We start from the raw sequence: 20898 nt of genomic DNA, 5'->3' as shown, positions 1-20898 counted from the left end.
TAAGGTCTCCTCTCATTTCTTTCAACACCAATGAATATAACCCTAACCTACTCAATCTGTCCTCATAGAAGGTTCCTTCATACTTATGATCAACCTGGTGAACCTCTATGGATTGCCTCCAATGTATTAACCTGGGCCTCTACATTACTGGCCAATAACTATTATGCCTTTCACTAATTAAGAAATTACTTGTGAATACACCAGCTCAAACCTTTACGTTTAGTGCAGAGCAAATCGGCTGAATCTCGTGTGATTTTTATTCATTTTAGTGCAGAGTCAATGTACAAGGACTGCAATAGTGCGATCTGTCTGGAAGCAACCTTTCTCTTACAGCAGCTTTTGAATTTACATCTATACACTCATGTACACTTGAACTATGTTTTTACCCGATGCAGTCTGTTATAACAGTGAGGAGTACAGGTATATGCCTCACTCTTATCACAAAATACAATCAGATCAAGTGAATGCAAAATCTCTAATACAAATGACAATGCCAACAAAAATCCTCTGCCAGTAATGTTCACCTACACTATATACTGGCCAATCCAGTCCAAATCAGTGTGGCTTTAGAACAGTTTACAACACTGAGGCTACAGCAACAGCTTGAAAGTTGTTGGTCTATTTGTTTCTATGTATTGGCCCCGATTTCTATATGCAAATTACAAAATATTATGATGCCTTTGCAATATTAATTGGAATGCTTGAAAAATCTGTGTCTGTAAAAAAGTATTTGTATCAAAGTATAAAGTATGTAAAACCATAAATGTCTATTTTCGTCATGAAATTTGCAATGTTTAGCATCAGGGTTGAATTTTGGAGTCAACAAAATTGCACTTGTTTACAGCTTTCTAAATAACTTCATCCAGTTGATCTCCACATGACTGACCAAATGCATATATACTGTGCTGACAAATGAATCTTTCAGCACGCAGAAAATCAAATTGTGTGAAAGAAGTCGAAAAACTCCAGGAAAAACGTGAGAAACGGCGAATACAGCAGCAAGAGATGAGGGAAAAACGAGCTCAGGTTTGCACTCATTTTATTGCACAAAATACTTGACTTCTTACTGAACCCTGAGGTTCAACAAAGACAGGTTTAATTTTTGTTCTAAATTTATTTGTTATCCCAAATTTACTTATGCACCAGGTGATTGGCAACACTTGATTAATTATACTCTGGTAGAAAGGTAATCTGTTGCTCATACGATCTCAGAATTTTTTTTTCTCTCCAGATCTGTTTCCAGCAAGTTCTTTACCCCTTCCATCACTTATCACTTGGAAATTTATACCTTCTATCATTGGATGTCAGTAAAAGAAGCAGGAAATTGGTTAGCAAATGGCAAGGTTCTTATGATGTGCATATTCCATATTGCATAATATCTTAACAAAATTGGTCTTAGGTTGTACAACCCAAGAAAATTCCAGATTCAATTCCATGTCATTTAAGTTGGCTGATGTTGGCAGAGAAGCAAGTTTGGTCTTGTCCTGATGTAGGTTAGGAAGAAAATGACCTTCTCTGTGATTACAGTCTGTTATTCAGATGGAAATATTTTGAATGTGTAATTTACTGTGATGTTTTGCAGGCTGTCACCCAATGGCAGTAAATGCTCAGCAGGAATGTGTAAAAATGGCAGTTTGGGTAAAGTACAATAGGCCAGTTGGTACCTCTAAACTCCATCCAGCTAATGCTGTGATGGGGGTGGAATGAGAAGAAATATTCATATCCTAATTTTCTTTTTGTTCCCTGAAATGTACTTGTGACTCTAATTTTGTAACCTGGTGCCAATGTAATGCATTCTTTTTCCATTGCCTGCTTTGAAAAAAGTCAAAGCTAATGTTGAAAACTTCAGCACTGGCATCCAACTGGTCTGTAGACAATCAGTTACTCCATTAGCTGTTCTTTTTGGGAAAAAAAAGAACTCAGTTATTTTCCAGACTTGTGCTTGCAAATATCTGTATTTTGATTCTCATTTTGAGGAATAAGATTTGGAAAACCAGAGTTACTGGTGCATATAGTTTTGTCTACTTTGTGTAATCTTGTTATTGTATATGATTACTTAAGTAACTATGTGCTTAATACAATAGGATGTTGATTCTACAAATCCAAACTGGGAAATTATGTGTATGATCAGAGAATTTAGATCAAGCCTTGACTATCGACCTCTTACAGCTGCTGATCCAGTAAGTTACAAATTTAAGCAAGTAAACTGTGTGTACTCTACTGATATAACAACCTATGAGAATCCAGTAGTGTTGATTGAAGGTTTTCTTATACATATCTCGATAAACTACTTTCTAATAAATTTAAAATCAAATGTTTAATTTTCAAAGTTGAGTAAGTTTCATGATATCTAAAGTGCAGTGTATTTAAAAAAGTCAGCTTCACATTCTTACATTTTTAAGTTTATTGTAAGTTATTTAATTACTCTTATTAATCTTCAGTGTTCATATAATGTTTTTAAGGTTATAAAGTCTTTGACTTTTATAGAGGCAGTTTGATAGTTCAGAGTGGAGTTCTTAATTAATGACTGACTTTGTTTGTTTGTTTGTTTGTTTCAGTTTGGAATGTCATTTAGTGTGTTCATAACCATTTGATTTGTATGATTGTGAAGCAATGTAACTTATTTGGAATATAAACAGACTTACAATAACAGTATTTTTAAAAACTGCATATAGAATTCAAACTCTACATGCATTTTCTGTAGCATTGCAAAATTTTCACAAACATCACAAACAGTTCAGTTACATTTTATATTCCAGTAACTCTGAAGGTTATATAACTTAATGCAATATAAAACATTACAAGGACAGGTCCTTCAACCCACTAAGCCTGCGCCAATTTCTAATCCTTATTTAGACCTGCTATTTATTGTCCATGTGTGGTATCTATTCCTCTGTTCACCTCACCATTCACTTATCTATTAAGATCTACCTTAAACATTGCTAATGTGCCTGCTACCACTACCTATGCTGGCAGTGTGTTCCAAGCAAACACCATCCTCTGTGTGAAAAATTTTCCCTGCACTTCTCACCTTGAACCTTGTTTCTCTTGTAGTTGACCTTTCCATCCTGGGAAAAAGCCTCTGATCATCACCCTATCTCTGCCTCACATAATTTTGTAGATCTCTATCAGATTGCCCCTCACCCTCTGTATTTCCAGTGAAAACAATTTAGCCAACCTCTCCTCATAACTAAAACCCTCCAGACCAGGTAACGTCCGGTTGTGTGGCGTCCAGAGCTACATTCAATATTCCAAATGTGTCCTAACTAAAGTGTTGTACAGCTGTAACATAACTTGCCAACTTTTATATTCGATGTCTCAGCTGATGAAGGCAAGCGTGAAGTATGCCTTCTTGTCCACCTCATCCACCCGTATTGCCACTTTCAGGGATTTAAGGATCTGTATGCCATGATCCTGCTGTATATCAATGCTTCTAAAGGGTTCTGCCATTTATTGTACAATTTTCACCTGAATTTGATCTTCCAAAATGCGTCATCTTGCATTTTATCCAGATTAAAATCTGTCTGCTATTTCTCTGCCCAAATCTGCAATGTATCTATCTCGCTGTATCTAAGACAATCCTCCTCACTCTCTGCAACTCCGCCAAGTTTGGTGTCCTCCTCAAACTTACATATCAGATCATGTACATTTTCCTCCAGATAAAATAACAAGGGTCCGAGCACTCATCTTTATGGAACACCACTAGTTACTGATCTCCATTCCGAAAAGCACCCTTCCACCGCTACTCTCTGTCTTCTATGACCAAGCCAGTTATGTATCTGTCTAGCCAACTCACCCCAGATCCTATGAGACTCTAACTTCTGTTCCAGCCTGCCATGAGGTACCTTATCAAATGGTTATTGAAGTCCATATTGACAACATTCACTGCCTTTCCCTCATCAGTTATTCCTGTCACCTCAAAAAAAACTCAAATTGAACTGGTGAGACATGACCTTTCTCGTACAAATCCATGCTGCCTATCACTAACAAATCAACTTGCTTCTGGATGTGAATAAATCCTGTCTCTCAGTATCTTCTCCATCAGCTTCCCCACCACTGGTGTCAGACTTATTGGCCTATAATTACTTGGATTGTCTCTGTTTCCCTTCTTCAACAAAAGAACAACATTGGCCATTCTCCAGTTCTCTGGAACCTTGCCCGAGGTCAAAGAGGATGCAAAGATAACTGTTAAGGCCCCAACTATTTGCTTCGTTGTCTACCACAGTACCCTTGGATAGATCCTGTCTGGACTTGGGGACCTGTCTACCTTTTAATATACTTCAAGGCACCTAACACTTACTCCTTCCTCATTATGTTGACCTATCCAAAAGTATTCACAAATCTTTCCCTAACGTTAACATCCCTTATGTCCCTGTCTTTGGTGAATACTAGTGTAAATACTCATTGAGGATCTGACCCATTTCCTCTGGCTCCACCCATAACCTCCTTCCTTTATCTTTGAGTGGGCCTTTTCTTTTCTTAGCTACCCTCTTGCTCCTAATATATGTACAAAATGCCTTGGGATTGTCCTTTTAACCCTGCTGGACAAAGATATTTCCTAGCCCCTTTTAGCCTTCCTAATACCCTGTTTGACTCCTTTCCACTTTCTCTATATTCTTCAAGGACTTTGTTTTTAGTTGCCTTGACCTTAGGTATACTTCCTTTTTGTTTTGACTAAGCTTTGATAATTTCTCCTGTCAACCAAGGTTTACGAATCCTGACATTCCTGTCCTCCTCTTTCACAGGAACATGCCTGTTCAGCACTCTAATCAACTGGTCCTTAAAAGATTCCCACATGTTAGATGTGTATTTACCTCAAACAGCTGCTCCCAATCCACATTTTCCAATTCTTACCTAATTCAGTTTTAGTTGGCCTTCCGCCAGTTTGCCACCTTCATACAAGGTCCACTCTCTTGTCCTTATCATTAAGTATTCAAAATCTTGCAGAATTATGATCACTATTTGCAAAATGCTGCCCCACTGAATTTTTGATCGTCTGACTGGGCTCATTTCCCTATACCAGGCCATTATGGCCCCCTCCCTCTTTGGATGACCCACATACTGTTTCAAAAAATCCTCTTGGACATACCTAACAAATTGTCCCCATATAACCCCCTTGGCAGTAAGAGAGCTCCATTCAATCTGGGGAAAGTTAAAATTGCCCACCATTGCACCCTGTTATTTTCACATCTTTCCAGAGTCTGACTGCAGTAATTCAGCTCCATCAACTTAATTTGCTTCCTCCTTTGTCTTGTTTAAAATATCAATATCCCAGAATGTTACGCTGACAATCGTGTCCCTCTTTTAACCATATCTCTGTGATAACAACAACATTGTAATTGCATGCATTAATCCAGGGTCTGAGTTCATCCGTCTTACCTGTTATACTACTTGCATTGTAGCAAATACAGTCCAAGATTCCAGTTCTGCTGAGCCCAGCAACTTCTCCATGCTCTTCGTCTTCGCTACATTTGTGTTAGTCTCCAGCTGTTTCCCAGTTTCTATAATTATTGACCTACTGCTCCATTTTGACCCTTTGCCACACTAGTTTTAAGCCCTCCCGAGTGGTAATGTTAAACCTCCCTGCCAGGATATTGGTTCCCCTCCAGCTTTGGTGCAACCCATCCTTCTTATACAGGTTCCACCTTCCCTAAAGACTTTCCAATGATTCACAAATCTGAAGCCCTCCCCACTAAACTAACTCTTCGGCCATGTGTTCAATTGTACTCTGTCTCTGTTCCCGGCCTCAGAGCAGATGGCACGGGGAGTAATCCTGAGATTACTACCCTAGAGGTCCTGCTTTTTAGTTTATGATCTAACTCCCTGAATTGTCATTGCAAGACCTTGTTTGTCACTCTTCCCACCGATGTCATTTGTGCCAATTTGAACAATGACTTCTGTTTGCCTTAAGTAATCCTATTGGCTAATTCTATAAGTTTGGTAGTTTTAAAACAAATGCTTCCAAGCTTTCTTTGCTGTGTCTGTGTGTGTGTCTGTGTGTGTGTGAGAATGGACGGTCCAACATTTATTTCCCAACCTTTATTGTGCATTAGAAAGTGGTGGTGATCTTGGACCACTATATTTGGAAACAGAGTTCCAGGATTTTGACCCAGTGAAAACGAAGGAATAGCAACATACTTCCAAGTCAGATTGGCTTGGAGGGGAACTCACAAGTGCAGTGTTCCCATGTATCAGCTAACCTTGTCCTCCTAGGTGGTAGAGGTCATGGGCTTGGAAAGTGCTCTGGTTGAAAGAGGCTTGGTGAGTTGTCGAGCTGAATCATGTACTTGGAACAAACCGCTGCCACAATGCATCACTAGTGGAGGAAATCAATGCTAAAGGTGGTGCAAGAAGTGCCCATTGAGCAATCTACTTTGTCCTGGATGATGTTGAGTTTCTTTTGAGTTTCTTGGAGCCGCACCTATTTGGGCAAATGCAGAGCATTTCCTCACATTCCTGGCTTGTACATTGTAGATTGGAGTCTGGAGGTGAGTTGCTCTTTGTAGTATTTCTAGTTTCTGACCTTATAACCACAATGTACAGCTGGTCCAGTTGAGTTTCAGGTCCATAAACCCAGGATGTCGATGATTGGAGATTTGTTGATGGTAATGTTTTTGAAAGTCAAGTAAAGATGGTTGTATTTTCTCTTGTTGGAGATAATCATTGCCCAGCACTTTTGTGGCTTAAATACTACATGCATGCCTTATTAGAACAGCTTGCCCTGTAACTAAAATTTTGTTTTCCTTTTAGATCGATGAACAAAGAATATGTGTTTGTGTAAGAAAACGACCACTAAACAAGAAAGGTATAATTGTTGATTTTACTTAAAATTGGAAAATTGATCCCATTATTTTATCCAGATTCTAATTGGTCTCTAATCCAATATTGTTTAGTATCAGGGAAAGTAATGGAAAAGAATTATGTAAAGCATCAAACTGGCCCTAAAAGCTAATAGTGCAATAAGTTATGGTGTTTTTTTTTTAACTAATTACTTCCTGGAGTTCAGTGCTACCTGTTGGTCTTTATACTGAAATACCATGCCCCAAAAACTAGAATGTGGCAGTAATGAGTAAAGTATGGCTTGACTGTAGGACTGATTAGAAAACCTTTTTATAACTGGACATATTTCACATGTTAAATAATTCATTTGACTTTACTGATCACTTCTTTCTGACTATTTTGGTTTGCACACCACTAAAGTATTTATTCAACGTAGCACATCTAATAGAATAGTAGTTATTCAATTAGTAGTTGCATAAAACCTTTTTCCTTTTGCAACACTTCATCAAAAATAACAAAGACACATCTCCTGTCCTGAAGTTCAACATAATACTGTTCTTCAAAATGTAGTTGATAACTACTCAAATTCTTTCAGGGACTTGGTAATATGTCTGATGGTTTCAGATAGACTAATAAGGCTACACACAAATTCAAACTTGCAATCTGATTGCTTATTAGAGTTTACCATCAAGGATATGGTCCTCCCTCTTTTTGAAAAATATCCGAATCTTCAACGCAGATATAACTTAGTCAAACCTTTATGATCTCCAACATTGAACTTCTGTGTAGTCTTTTATGTGAACATATCAACACATTACCTTTTGAGCATGCTGCATAGTTTGGAATTTTGTGGAAATGGTGGTGGGTTTCACTCTGTAAATATGCCTGCAATCTTAAAAATTATTTTTACTAAGCCTTCTTTTAGGAGTACACATTCCCAAACGCTAGAAACTTCCGCCTGAGCTCAAATGCCTTTTGCTTCTCATCAACTTGTTTGTCCCCTTTCTGCAGTGCCTGGATATTTGTTCTGTAGTATGGCAACAAAACTTTGTGCGTAGTTTTTCATTTGTGGTCTGAATGGTGCCTTGTAGAGATGATCAGATTCTTGGACCTGTGCTTTAGCTCTTTGATTATATATCTAAAAAATATACAAAACCAGAAAGGTTAACTACATAGTAAAAGGCAACTCCATCTGTCATATCTCTTCTGGCTCTTTACAAGAACAATCTAATTTAATCCATTGTTCTGCTATCCTTCTATAGCCAGTTATTAACTAATTCTCTATTTACATTAATACACGTTGTCTTGTACTGCGGTTGACTGAATTTTTGTAGCATGATTTCTGCTAGACACCTTCGGTAATTTCTGAAAGTTAATGTGTTTTACTACACTATAAGATCATAATATTACTTTTATTAGCACTTTTTCGGATTTTTCTACCATAGGAAGGTTCAGTCACTGGTGATAATTGCATCCATTTCAGTTGCCTTTCTTCCCTTATCATTCAATTTAAAATCTTTTGTTTCCTTTTGTTATTTACTGTATATACTTGAGTAATAGTCAAATTTTTTGGCTACATTTTAAGGTTAAATGTATGGGGTTGACTATGACATGGATACTACTTTTGAAGGGCTGAAATTCATGTGCATCAAAATTCATACCATATCATTAGCGGAAGCCTAATTGATCACTCAAGGAATAAAGAAAAATAAACAATGAAATTACGGTAATTCTGAAAACCTGGAGCGGTATACAACGGCCAGCCGTCTGGAAGACTGGGTGCAGAGCAGAACAGCTGGCAGACTGGAAACCTGGAGCGGGACGTGAAGGCCGGCACACTGACTTAAATGTTGATCTGTTGTCTTTGAAGAACTACGGTTACTTTTACACAAGATATATGGAAAATTCCAGATCAGTTGGCCAAAAATAGGGGTTGACTTTTACATGAGATCGACTATTACTCAAGTATATGTGGTAATTTTGTTTGTATTAATAGTGTTCATATTAAAAAGAATTCAATAGGAGGAAATAGATTGTCAAGGTAAATTTGATGAAAATTGACCATTTCTTGCTTTTTATAGAGGAGTCCGGAATAACATATGGGATAATTTTATTTTGTTAGTGCATCTTGTGTTTCCCCTCACTAAAATTCAGAGGAAGCAGTTACATAAAATATATGGAATATGTGAATTAGAAGATGGAGAAGGCAGTTTGATGCTTTGAGTCCAATCTGTCATCGATCATGTCTGATCTGATTATGACCCACAAATTCTTGGGCCAGCCTATGCCTGTATTTAAGCTCTTCTCAGACTTCCTCCTATCAAAATTATATATTCCTTTCTCCTTCATTTGTTTGTATGACCTCCCCTTAAATGCATCCATAGAATAGAGTATATTCTATATCTCTACTGTATATAAATACAGAAAGTGCTGGACACAGGTCTGACAGCATCTATGAAAAGAAAATCAAAGCTAACATTTCAGGTCTGAAACTTGAAGAGTCGTTGAACTCTGTTAATTCTGTTACTTTCTCTTTGGGTAAAGCCAGACCTGCTGAGTTTCTCCAGCACTTTGGTTCGATGTCATATTTGTCTGTGTTGCACTTTATTTGATGATAATCTGCCCCATTCTGCAAGTTTATTGATGTCTCGTAGAATTTGTACACAGTATTGACTTGCCTAACTTCAACTTGGTGTCACCTGCACGTTTAGAAGTTCAAATCATTTGAGGTAATTTGTCAACAACAATGTTCCCAGTATTCATCGTGTAGTTGATCAGATTATTTACTAATTTGTGCTTGACCAAAGTTTCATGTTGTGATACTGAAAGAATACTTCACTTTTTGAGCTTTCTTCTATTAAGTGAACCTCTTATTTCTTCCTTCATGATTTGTTCAAACTATATTTCCTCCCATTCTTTTTAATGTTTCTTGACTTGTGAAGAATCATGTATACTTTGTGAAATATGTTTTTGGAAATGTAATTCATGTTATTCTTCTAAATATGTTCTGTTGGCATTAATTTTGAAATTTTGTTAAATAACCTTGCCCACTTTTTTTTGTTTCTAAAAACAAAGTGCTAGAAAGATTCAGTAGGTCTGGGATTACCTGTGAAGGCAGAACTAGTGTAAACGTTGAGTCCAATGAGTCTTCAAAACTGAAGAGATGAGGAAAAGTCCCAAACTACATGCTGTTGAAGGGTGTGGGGCAAGTGGAATAACAGATCAGATCAGGAAAGATTTAAGGGATTAAGATTAATTGGAGATCGAGGTGTCAAATCGCAAAGGGAATGGTTATGATTGTAGAAAAGGTAAGGCATTATTGAGATTAGAGGCTCATGACACAATAAAGATGAATTCTGACTGAAAGTAAAACCATAAAAAACAACACAATGGAGAAAGTGAGCAGTGGGGTGTGGGAAGTGGAAAGAAACTGGAGGACAAAATTGATGATTTCAAATTATGAAGTCAGTGTTGAGTGCAAGAGTTGCCAAACTGAGAAATAAGGTGTTGTTCCTTTAGCTTGCTTTGGGTTTTCCTGGAACACTGTAGTAGACCTAGGACAGAAAAGTAAATGTGAAAGCATGATGGTGTATTGAAATTGTAAATGACCAGACATTGGGGTTATGCTTGTAGACTTCAAAGATATTTTTGTAAAGTGCTTACCCAGTCTGAGTTGGGGAGCCTTGTGAGCAGTGGATGTAGTCAACTAGATTGAAAGTTATCATGGAAGACAGATCATAAGTCCAGATCATCTACAAATATATTGAATTTTTAATAACAATATTTTTTAAGAAGAGCACATACAGGCACGAATGGTTGAGAATGTAAATTCTGCACAACATATTTTGGTGTCTGTCTGGAAGGCTGATGCAGATTATCCGCCGATATCGGTGAGAGTCTGGAGTGTTACCCCTAATTGTTGTCAAGGAGATGAACTTCAAAAGGAAGTAATGTAAAGCAAAGATTTTGTAAACGTGAAAGAAGGAGCAAGAACTGCCATTTGGCCCATCAAGTGCACTCCACTGCTTGTTGTGATCACAGCTGATCCTCTATCTCAGTGCAATACTCCCACACTCTCCCATTCCCCATGACATCTAAACAGCACCTCATTTCCTATTTATCTGTTTCTTAGATAACAACTTAAAATAGGAACAGGAGTAGGCCATTCATCCCTTGAGCCTGTTCCACCACTCAATGTGATCATGACTAATCCATGGCCTACTTGCATATCATTTCTGGAAAAATGTTGTGCTGTCACATTCTGATCTGGTGGGTGGCTTTTAGTAGTTGTCTAAAGAATTGTTGACTTCGAATTTCTTTGGCATTGTAATGCTAAAAAAAAAGTTCATGCAATTTTCTACTCCCCATAGCTTCAACATGTATTTATCCCTCTGGTACCCCTGATGGTTAGAACTATGACTTTTTATGCTCAGAGGATTATGGGGGCTGATCATATATTACTATATCTCTCTGTTTTCTACACACCAACTTTAACTCAGTTGGTGATATTCTCACCCCTTAATTCACCAGGTTCTGGGTTCAGTCTAGGACTTGAACACAAAAAATATCAAAGCTGAAACTCCATTGGGAATGATGGTAAAATGAGGCCCTATCTGTCTCCTTAGTAGATGTAAAAGATCCTATGGCAATATTTCAAAAAAGAACAGAGGAGCTAATATAGTATCCTGGAGAATATTAATCTCCAGATAAGAAACAGACTTCCTAGTTAATGACTGCTGTGTGTTTTACATTACGACTGTAAAGTTTTAAAATTGAAATGTTTGGTGGTTGTGAAAAACTCTATACATAGATCAAATCCATTTTTTTTACTGCCAGCCACTCCTTTTATTGGTGATCTCATACTCTTTCATAAAAATGCTCAAAATACCCCAGAGAATATTTCACCATATTCTCCATCTGATTTTTGACAAAATCCCAATAAATGTAGATTTAAAGACTTCCTGTTACTCATTATGTCATTATTTACATCGATGTGGAGTATTACCGTAGAGTTTTTAAGCATTTCCATTCTGTTTCACTTCTAACCTTGCTGCTGTATGTACAGATCTAGTTGCAGATAGATAGCTGATAATCAGTGAAGTATTTTACTGATCAATTTCATAAGCAAAGAATTGCTTGCAAGTAGAATTGTGGTCACCAGTATTTTTATCCAGGCTATCTTGTGGTTTTTTATTAGTATCTGATTTATTAATATAATCTCTACATTCTTTAAAAGTAGTTTTACTTAAGACAATTTTGCTTTCTTCAGCATTACTCTATTTTTCTTTTATTGTAACAACTCTTTTGTTGATGGTATTCTCCAGCTCCTGGTAATTTAATGCTATCCTGACTATAAACACAGAACTGTAATAATTTATTGAGCTTAATATTCATTCACCTACAAGTATTCCCAGTTGGTTACCTGCCCTTGTAAGTTCTGATACCTTCCTTTACAATGCTTTGATTACCAGAAAGATTCTACATCTCCGCACCCTTCGTACTTTTATTTCTCATTCACTAACTGTCGCAGTCATAGTTAACTGTTGATGTCTTCAAACTTAAGAGTATTATCAGGTTCTTCTTACCTAAGTAGGAATGAAAACCTGATGTTTTGTACTGTAAAAGGAAAATAACCCTGAATGTAGGAGCTAAAAGTGATCTAGGTCTGTTCTTATGATTTTAGAAAAGGGTTGCAATGCATTTGTTCATTTCTTTGAATCTTTGCAGCTAGTATAGCAATCAATAGTTTTCTTCAATTGGAGACAATAGTTTTCACTACCCATTGGGATTTGCATCTTTTTTCAAAACAAAACTGCTATAAACTGATTTTACAGACCTTATATGACTTAAGTTGATGTAATTGTAAATATGTTGCATCAACTTGACCATTTACAGCAAATGCCCAATCTGCCTCAAACTCCAAATGCCACCTGCCCACAAAAGATCCATCAAATCTTGACTTGATCATATCACATATCTATCACATTTTCTTTCATATGAAAGGTCATTATTCCCATTTATTCATATCTTAAGCCTGCCAAGTGATACATAGCCCTTTGTTTGTCAAGCTATGCTGTGACTCAACTCTATAAAGCTGATGATTTTGTTGTCTTCCTATCCACCAATACCTCTAGCTGTCCTACTTTTTATTTCCAGGACTTCAAGCAGCAAGTGAATCGAAATTGAAGATAACTCCCAGGTTTCTAACTGAAACCTTGAGGCACAGTTATTTTATTTTGCCATAAATATCCCTAATGTACACAAAAACCAATTAGTCCTGAAACTGATTCTTTCAAACTGTTTATATACAAAACAAGTGAACTTGGCTCTAAAAATACAAATTGTTTTTAATTCCTACAAATTACTTTAAAATCCAAACATCCAAACGACACATAGGAAATTTAAAATATACAAATCACATAGTCCACATTTCAGTCAGCGACAAATTCTGTTAAATTTAGAAAGTAAGAAAGTTATTTTAGAGCTTTTAAAAAAGCAAATCTTGTAGTGATTGTTTTGTATTTCTACAGAAGTGAATGAAAGTGATATGAAAATTATGTACTCACATTCCCTCTTCCAGAAACTGTGCCCCTCAGAGCATTAAGACGCAACTGGAGGCAACAGGCATTAAGGAACCAGGAGGCAGGCAGAACTCCATCAGGTAGCAGACAGGAACTAACAAGGTAGCAGAAAAGTGAGAGATAGTAAACAGAAAAATATTAACTCATGAGAGGACTTGTGTTATAATCCGAATATTCAGTGTATTGCAATTTTGGAAATGGAGCAGTCTGGAAGCATGCAATGGTTGTGTGACGTTTCAGAGTATAAAATTGCTGAAAGTTTCATCTACGTTGTGAAATTGCTTCTGAAGCTACCTACAAAAGGATCTAATATGGGTATTCTTAAATATTTTTAATTTGTTTATTTTGAAATTTACTATGCGTTATGTCATTGTCTGCTATTTAATTTTTTATTAAGCATTCCTGTACAAAATTGTGGTTCTCATTTGGGATTTTTGATCAGTCTTCTAGTTATTAACTGAGCTTGGATAATTATCAAGTACTAATCCTGTGTGTAATGGCTGCAACCGTGCTTGACTTCTCTCCCAAAATTAGCCAAGCCATTTCAGTGATCCCAAGAAGAAGTTGTCAGCATTATCACTTTAAGATGCTTTCATGAACGAAATGGTTACATTTTGTACCTTGCTCCTGTGGTGTTTTTAGTATTTTTCATTTTCAAGTAATTATCCAATTCCGTTTCAAAGAAAATATTCCTGGAAGGAGATCCTGGTTTTAAAAGAAGTGTTATTCTATCAAGCTTCTTTGATTTATCTTGTAAACATGTCAGAATAACTTACTGTTTACTATAGCTTACCTAAAGACCAATCTATCTTAACATTTACACTGTGAATCTCATTTTAGGATGCATATAAACTCCAAGTGTATCAATTGCCTTTTACATACAAATGTTTAAAAATATATTAAGTGAACAAGGTTGCAGAGGCAAGAGTAATTGCAACAAATTGAACTGTACATATTCTAAATTGCTATTATGTTGTTTGTCCACAAGTTATCAATTTAGTTTAGGCTGAAATTTGGGTGTATCTTACATAATTCTAAGCCATGATCAAATAAGCGTGGGGAAAATATAATTAGAGAAATGAGTGGGCTGATATAAATGGGTTTCAGTTCCTGGCAGGGGAGGGGAAATAACAATAACAAGGCTGTATGACATGGATGGTCTAAATCTGAACTGTACTGAAACCAGTGTATTAGGGATGTATAGAGTAGTTTGAATTAAGCAGTAGGAGAACAAATTTGAGAAGATGTGGAGAGAGGTTGAGGACAAGGTAAGAGAGAAATGTATTAATATGGGGAATGATAATCAGATCATGATATGAAGGCATAGACTGTTCAAATCGTTTACGAGAAAATCGGCCCTTGGGATTAAAGGTTACAAAAAATAATGAAAGAACAAAGCTAAAGACTTTGTGTTCCCTTGATTTGGGGTCAGTCCATATAACTCCTTTTTTTTAATTCAAAAAGGGAGGGAGACTAAAAGCCAAAATGCTACAGGAAAAATGTTGGAAACTTTTAATAAAACACATTTGGAAAAGTTCAAGGTAATTGGGCAGCGTCAACGTGAAATGGAAACAATGTTTAACAAATTTATTGGACTCCTTTTGGTGTGGAGGAAGAGGAAACAGTAGATATATTTGTATATCCAGAAAGCATTTAGAGTTCTAGTCATTGAGATGTACAGAGCAGAAACAAACCCTTCAGTCCAATCGCCCATGCCAACCAGATATCCTAAATTAATCTAGTCTCATTTGCCAGCACTTGGCCCACATCCCTCTAAACCCTTCCTATTCATATACCCATCCAGATGTCTTTTACGTGTTATAATTATACCAGCCTCCACCACTTCCTCTGGCAGCTTATTTCATGCACTCACCACCCTCTGCGAGAAAAAGTTGCCCCCTTAGGTCCCTTTTAAATCTTTCCCCTCTCACCATAAATCGATGTCATCTAGTTCTGGATTCCTGCAACCCAGGGGAAAAAAACCTTGTCTATTTACCCTATCCATGCCCCTCATGATTTTATGAACATCGATAAGGTCACCCCTCAGTTTCTGATGCTCCAGGGAAAACAGCCCCAGCCTGAAAAGCCTATCCCTATAGCTCAGATCCTCCAATCTTGGCAACATCCTTTTAAATCTTTTCTGAACCCTTTCGAGTTTCACAACATCCTTCCTATAGGAGGAAGACCAGAATTGCACATCATATGCCAACAGTGGCCTAACCAATGTTCTGTACAGCCGCAACATGACCTCCCAATTCCTATATTCCGTGCTCTGACCAATAAAGGAAAGCATATCAAACATCTTCTTCACTATCTTATCTGCCTGCAATTCTACTTTCAAGGAGCTATGAAAATGCACTCCAAGGTCTCTTTGTTCAGCAACACCCCCTAGAGTCTTACCATTAAGTGTATAAGTCATGCCCTGATTTGCCTTCCAAAATGCAACACCTCACACTTATCTAAATTAAACTCCATTTGCCACTCAGCCCATTGGTCCATTTGATCAAGATCCCATTGTAATCTGAGATAACCTTCTTTGCTGTCCACTCCACCTCCAATTTTGGTGTCATCTGCAAACTTTTATTAATTAAACCTTCTTTGTTTGTGTCTAAATCATTTATATAAATGACGAAAAGCTGTGGACCCAGCACTGATCCTTGTAGCACTCCACTGGTCACAGACCTCCAGTCTGAAAAACAACCTCCACCACCACCCTCTCTCTTCTATCTTCGAGCCAGTTCTGCATCCAAATGGCTAGATCTCCCCATATTCCATGAGATCTAACCTTGCTAACCAGTCTGTCATGAGCAACCTTGCTGAATGCCTTACTGAAGTCCAGATAGATCATGTCCACCACTCTTCCCTCCTCAATCCTATTTGTTACTTCTGCAAAAAGCTCATTCAAGTTTGTGAGACATGATTTCCCATGCACAAAGCCATGTTGACTATCATTTATTGTATCAGTTGCTTCCGATGCGGTCTCCTCTACATTGGGGAGACTGGACGCCTCCTAGCAGAGCACTTTAGGGAACATCTCTGGGACACCCACACTGCCCTGTGGCCCAACATTTCAACTCCCCCCTCCCACTCTGCCGAGGACATGGAGGTCCTCAGCCTCCTTCGCCGCTCCCTCACCACCCGACGTCTGGAGGAAGAAAGCCTCATCTTCTGCCTCGGAACTCTTCAACCCCAGGGCATCAATGTGGACTTCAACAGTTTCCTCATTTCCCCTTCCCCCACCTAACCCCAGTTCCAAACTTCCAGCTCAGCACTGTCCCCATGACTTGTCCTACCTGCCTATCTTCTTTTCCACCTATCCATTCCACCTTCCTCCCTGACCTATCACCTACATCCCCACCCCCACTCACCTATTGTACTCTATGCTACTTTCTCCCCACCCCCACCCTCCTCTCATTTATGTCTCCACCCTTCAGGCACTCTGCCTGTATTCCTAATGAAGGGCCTTTGCCCGAAACGTCGATTTTACTGCTCCTTGGATGCTGCCTGAACTGCTGTTCTTTTCCAGCACCACTAATCCAGAATCTGGTTTCCAGCACCTGCAGTCATTGTTTTTACCATGTTGACTATCCCTAATCAGTCATTGCCGTTCCAAATAGATGTAAATCCCGTCCCTCATGATTTCCTCCAGCAATGTGCCCACCACCGATGTTAGACTCACTAGCCTATATTTTCCTGGCTTTTCCTTACCACCTTTCTTAAATGTTCTTAATAGTGGCAACATGTCAGCAAACCTCCAGTCTTCTTATCTGTGAGTATTAGTACAAATACCTCAGCAAAGGGCCCAGCAATCAACTTCCCTTAGCTTCCCACATAGTTCTAGGGTATTGCTGATCATCCACCAGAGGATTTATCCACCTTTTGTGGACATTTTTCAAGATGCCACCATCTATTTCCCCATATTCTATACCTTCTATGTCCTTCTCCACAGCAAACGCTGATGCAAAATGCTTATTTAGTATTCCCCCCCCCCCCCCCCCCCATCCACACATAGGCAGCCTTGCTGGTTTGCTGATGATGAGCATCTTTGATAAAAATTCTTGGTTTTCTTACAGGCTTTCTTGAGTTGATACCAAGAGAGTTATGACCTCAAAACCATTTTGGACACTTATAAACTCTCGTGATGAACATTGTGTGGATGTAATGGCTTTCTTCTGATTGTTCTTTTTGGTGGTCCTAACCTTGCTTTTGTTTTAGGAAATCTTATATGCCAATGATGCACTGAATTATCTGCTTATTTCTCATTTGCAGAAGTACTTGAACTTTTCTGAACTGTTTCTGTTGACGTTCTATCAGTTTCCTCTGGTCAACTTCTGTTTTTTTTTGATCTTTGACTTCATATATGTGAATAAAAAAGCCATTGTATTTCATTGGTCAAGTCTTTCCTGGGATGGTGATAATACCTTAGCCAAGTTACTATGCTGCTTGTAGGGTCTTTTTAATTGCAAAATGTTTTTGTGCAGGAAAATGGTAACAACTACTTTTAATTAAAAGGGCTAGAAAAAAGTAAAACATTCACTGAAGTGTAATCAGACAAAAATGATAGCCTATCAAAGAAGATGTGGACAGGTAATTGATTGTGGATAGTGTTCTGTTTTAAGTAGAAGCTTAAAATCAGGTCAGAAAGGAGATGAGATTTAGGGATAAAATTTCAGAGCTTTTGATCTATACAACTGAAAGCACATCTGTCAGTGATAGAGGTGGGAATTTGACCAGATTCTAGAGTTGGAGGAATGGAGAGTTTTCAGGTTTGTAAAACTGTAGGAGACTATAGTAATTGTTATGGTCAAGGCTGAAGAAGAATTTCAATATGAGAACGTGTATTTTAAAATTAAGGCACAGAAATATGGAACGTGTGGAATTGAAAGGTCACTTGAGGCTTATAAGCCCCAAACAGTAGTTACACTACGTATAAAGGAAGAAACAAAATGGGATATGTTAAAAAAAAATCCAAATAATTATGTTAACTAAGTTGCAAATGACACAATTATGTGGTAAAAAGCGAGGAGGAAAGCCTTCGACTACAATGATATAGACAGACTAGTCAGATGGGCAGAGCAATGATAAAAGGAATTTTAATCCTGAAGCATATGGGGTGATCCATTTGGGAGGACTAACAATGTAAAGGAATACACAAAGACTGATAAGACCACAGGACGTACAGAGGACCAGAGGAACCTTGGTGTACCTATCCACAAATGTTTGGTTGGTGGGATCAGGACAGCTGGTTAAGGTTTTTAAGAAAGCATACTTGCCTTTATTAATTGAGGTACTGAGTACAAGAGCAGGGATTTCATGATGGAGCTGTTTGAGATGTTAGTGGGCCACAGCATAAGAACTGTGCAGTTCTGGTCACCATACAATAGGAAAGATGTGTTTGCAGAGGAGATTTACCAGGATGTTGCCTGGGCTGGTCTAGATCACCTGTGAAGAAAGACCACATAGGTTCAGATTGGCTTCACAGTAAAAGGCAGGACCTTTAGAGGGGACTTGAGGAAGATATTTTTCACTCCTCTGGAATTGGTGAAGATGGCAGAGGCCTTGAACAGGTTTTCTTTTGTTTGTCTTCATTGACTGAGAGCTGAAAAACATCCCAAACACACTTGATAATTAAGTGGTGAAAAGGAAGGAAACAGTTAAAACAGTCAATTTCACCAGGAAGGAGTGCTGGTAAACCTACTGGACTCAGAAATTAACCAGTCCCCAGGACCAGATAGTCATACAGCACAGAATTAGACCCTTCGGTTCACTAGTTCATGTCCACTAAGTTTCCCAAACTAAATTAGTCCCACTTGCCTGTGTTTGACCCATGTATGTCTAAATCTTTCCTATTCATATACCCATCCAAATGTCTTTTAAATGTTGTAATTATACCTGCATTTACCACTTCTTCTGGCTCCTTGTATATGCATGCACCATCTTCTGTATGAAAAAGTTACCCCTCAGTCCTTTTTAAATCCCCCCCCCCCCCTCATCCCTCATCTTAACCCTATGCCTTCCAGTTTTGAACTCTCCCACCCTAGGAAAAAAAACTTGGTAATTCACCCTATCCATGCCCCTCATGATTTTACAAACCTCTATAAGGTTACCCCTTAGCCTTTGGTGCTCCAGGGAAAAAAGCCCCAGCCTATTCAACTTCTCCCTATAGCTCAAACTCTCCAGTCTCAGCAGCATCCTTGTAAATATTTTTTGCACCCTCTCAAGTTTAGCAACATCCTTCCTATAGCAGGGTGACCATAATCGTATGTAGTATTGTAAAAGTGGCCTCACCAATCTCCTGTACAGCTGTAACATGACATATGTCCTGTACAGCTGTAACATGACACTGACTAGTGAAGGCAAGCATGCTAAGTGCTGCCTTCACACCCTGTTGGGCAGCATGGTGGCTCTGTGGTTTGTGCTACAGTGTCACAGCACCAGAGACCCAGATTCAATTCCAGCCTTGGGCAACTATTTGTGTGGAGTGTGCACATTCTCCCTTTCTCTCCATGGGTTTTCTTTGGGTGCTCCGGTTTTCTCCCACAGTTTAAAGATGTGCAGATTGGGTGGATTAGGCATGCGAGATTGCCCATAGTGACCAGGGACATGCAGGTTAGGTGGGTTAGGCATTGGAAACACAGGATTACAGGGATAGGGTAGAGGAGTGAGTCTGGATGGGATGCTCTTTGGAGGGTCAGTCTGGACTTGATGGGCTGAGTGGCCTACTTCCACACTGTGGAGATTCTATGATTCTATACCTGCGACTCCACTTTCAAGGAACTACACAGCCTGCACCCATCGGTCTCTTTGTTTGACAACATTCCTCAGAGCTCTACCATTCATTGTATAAGTCTTGCCAAAATGCAACACCTCAAATGTATCTAAATTAACTCCATCTCCCACTATTTGGGCCATTGGCTCATCTGATCAAGATCCCATTGTATTCTGAATTAACCTTCTTCACTGACCACTGCACCAACAATGTTTTGGTGTCATTGCAAACTTGCTAATCATACCTCCTATATGAATCAACTGATTTATATAAATGATGAAAGTAGTGGAACTGGCACCAATACTTGTGGCACGCAGGCCTCCAGTCTGAAAAGCACCCTGTGTCCACCATCCTCTGACTCCTACCTTCAAGCCAATTTTGTATCCAGTTGGCTAGCTTTCCTGGTACCATGTCATCTAACTTACTAATCAGTCTATCATGTGGAACCTTGTTGAAGCTTTGTTAACATCTTTGTTAACATATAGATAACATCTACTGCCTACCTTCATCAATCTTCTTTGTCTCCTCTTCAAAATAAACTCAATCAATTTAGTAAGACACGGTTTCCCATGCACAAAGCCATGCTGGTTATCCCTAATCAGTCCTTGCCTTTCCAATGCATGTAGCTCCTTTTCCTCAGAACCCCCTCCAACAACTTGACCACCAATGACATATGGCTCATTGGTCTGTAGTTCTCTGGTTTTCCTTCCTTATAGCGTAGGTTGCTCACTTTTTGATATTGATGTTTTGTATGGTTGTACTATTTAC

At 38.4% G+C, this 20898-nt stretch overlaps 1 protein-coding gene across 4 annotated transcripts in view; it reads left to right on the top strand.

Moving 5' to 3' along the window:
- LOC122554955 (kinesin-like protein KIF2A) overlaps positions 1 to 20898 on the top strand; it is a 144695-nt gene that overhangs the window by 58949 nt on the left and 64848 nt on the right. For 3 of the 4 annotated variants that reach the window (XM_087988701.1, XM_087988695.1, XM_087988703.1), the window contains exons 6-8: positions 926 to 1026; positions 2085 to 2180; positions 6751 to 6805. In XM_087988701.1, the coding sequence (XP_087844827.1) occupies positions 926 to 1026; positions 2085 to 2180; positions 6751 to 6805 (252 nt within the window). Of the gene's footprint in view, positions 1 to 844; positions 1027 to 2084; positions 2181 to 6750; positions 6806 to 20898 lie in introns of all 4 variants that reach the window. The other variant, XM_087988707.1, reaches the window with a different exon arrangement.

Source organism: Chiloscyllium plagiosum, unplaced genomic scaffold (assembly GCF_037043375.1).
Source record: "Chiloscyllium plagiosum isolate Xiang-an unplaced genomic scaffold, Cpla_swu_hap1 HiC_scaffold_1, whole genome shotgun sequence".
NCBI classification, from domain to species: Eukaryota; Metazoa; Chordata; class Chondrichthyes; order Orectolobiformes; family Hemiscylliidae; genus Chiloscyllium; species Chiloscyllium plagiosum.
This window is presented reverse-complemented; position numbering and strand designations above follow the sequence as displayed.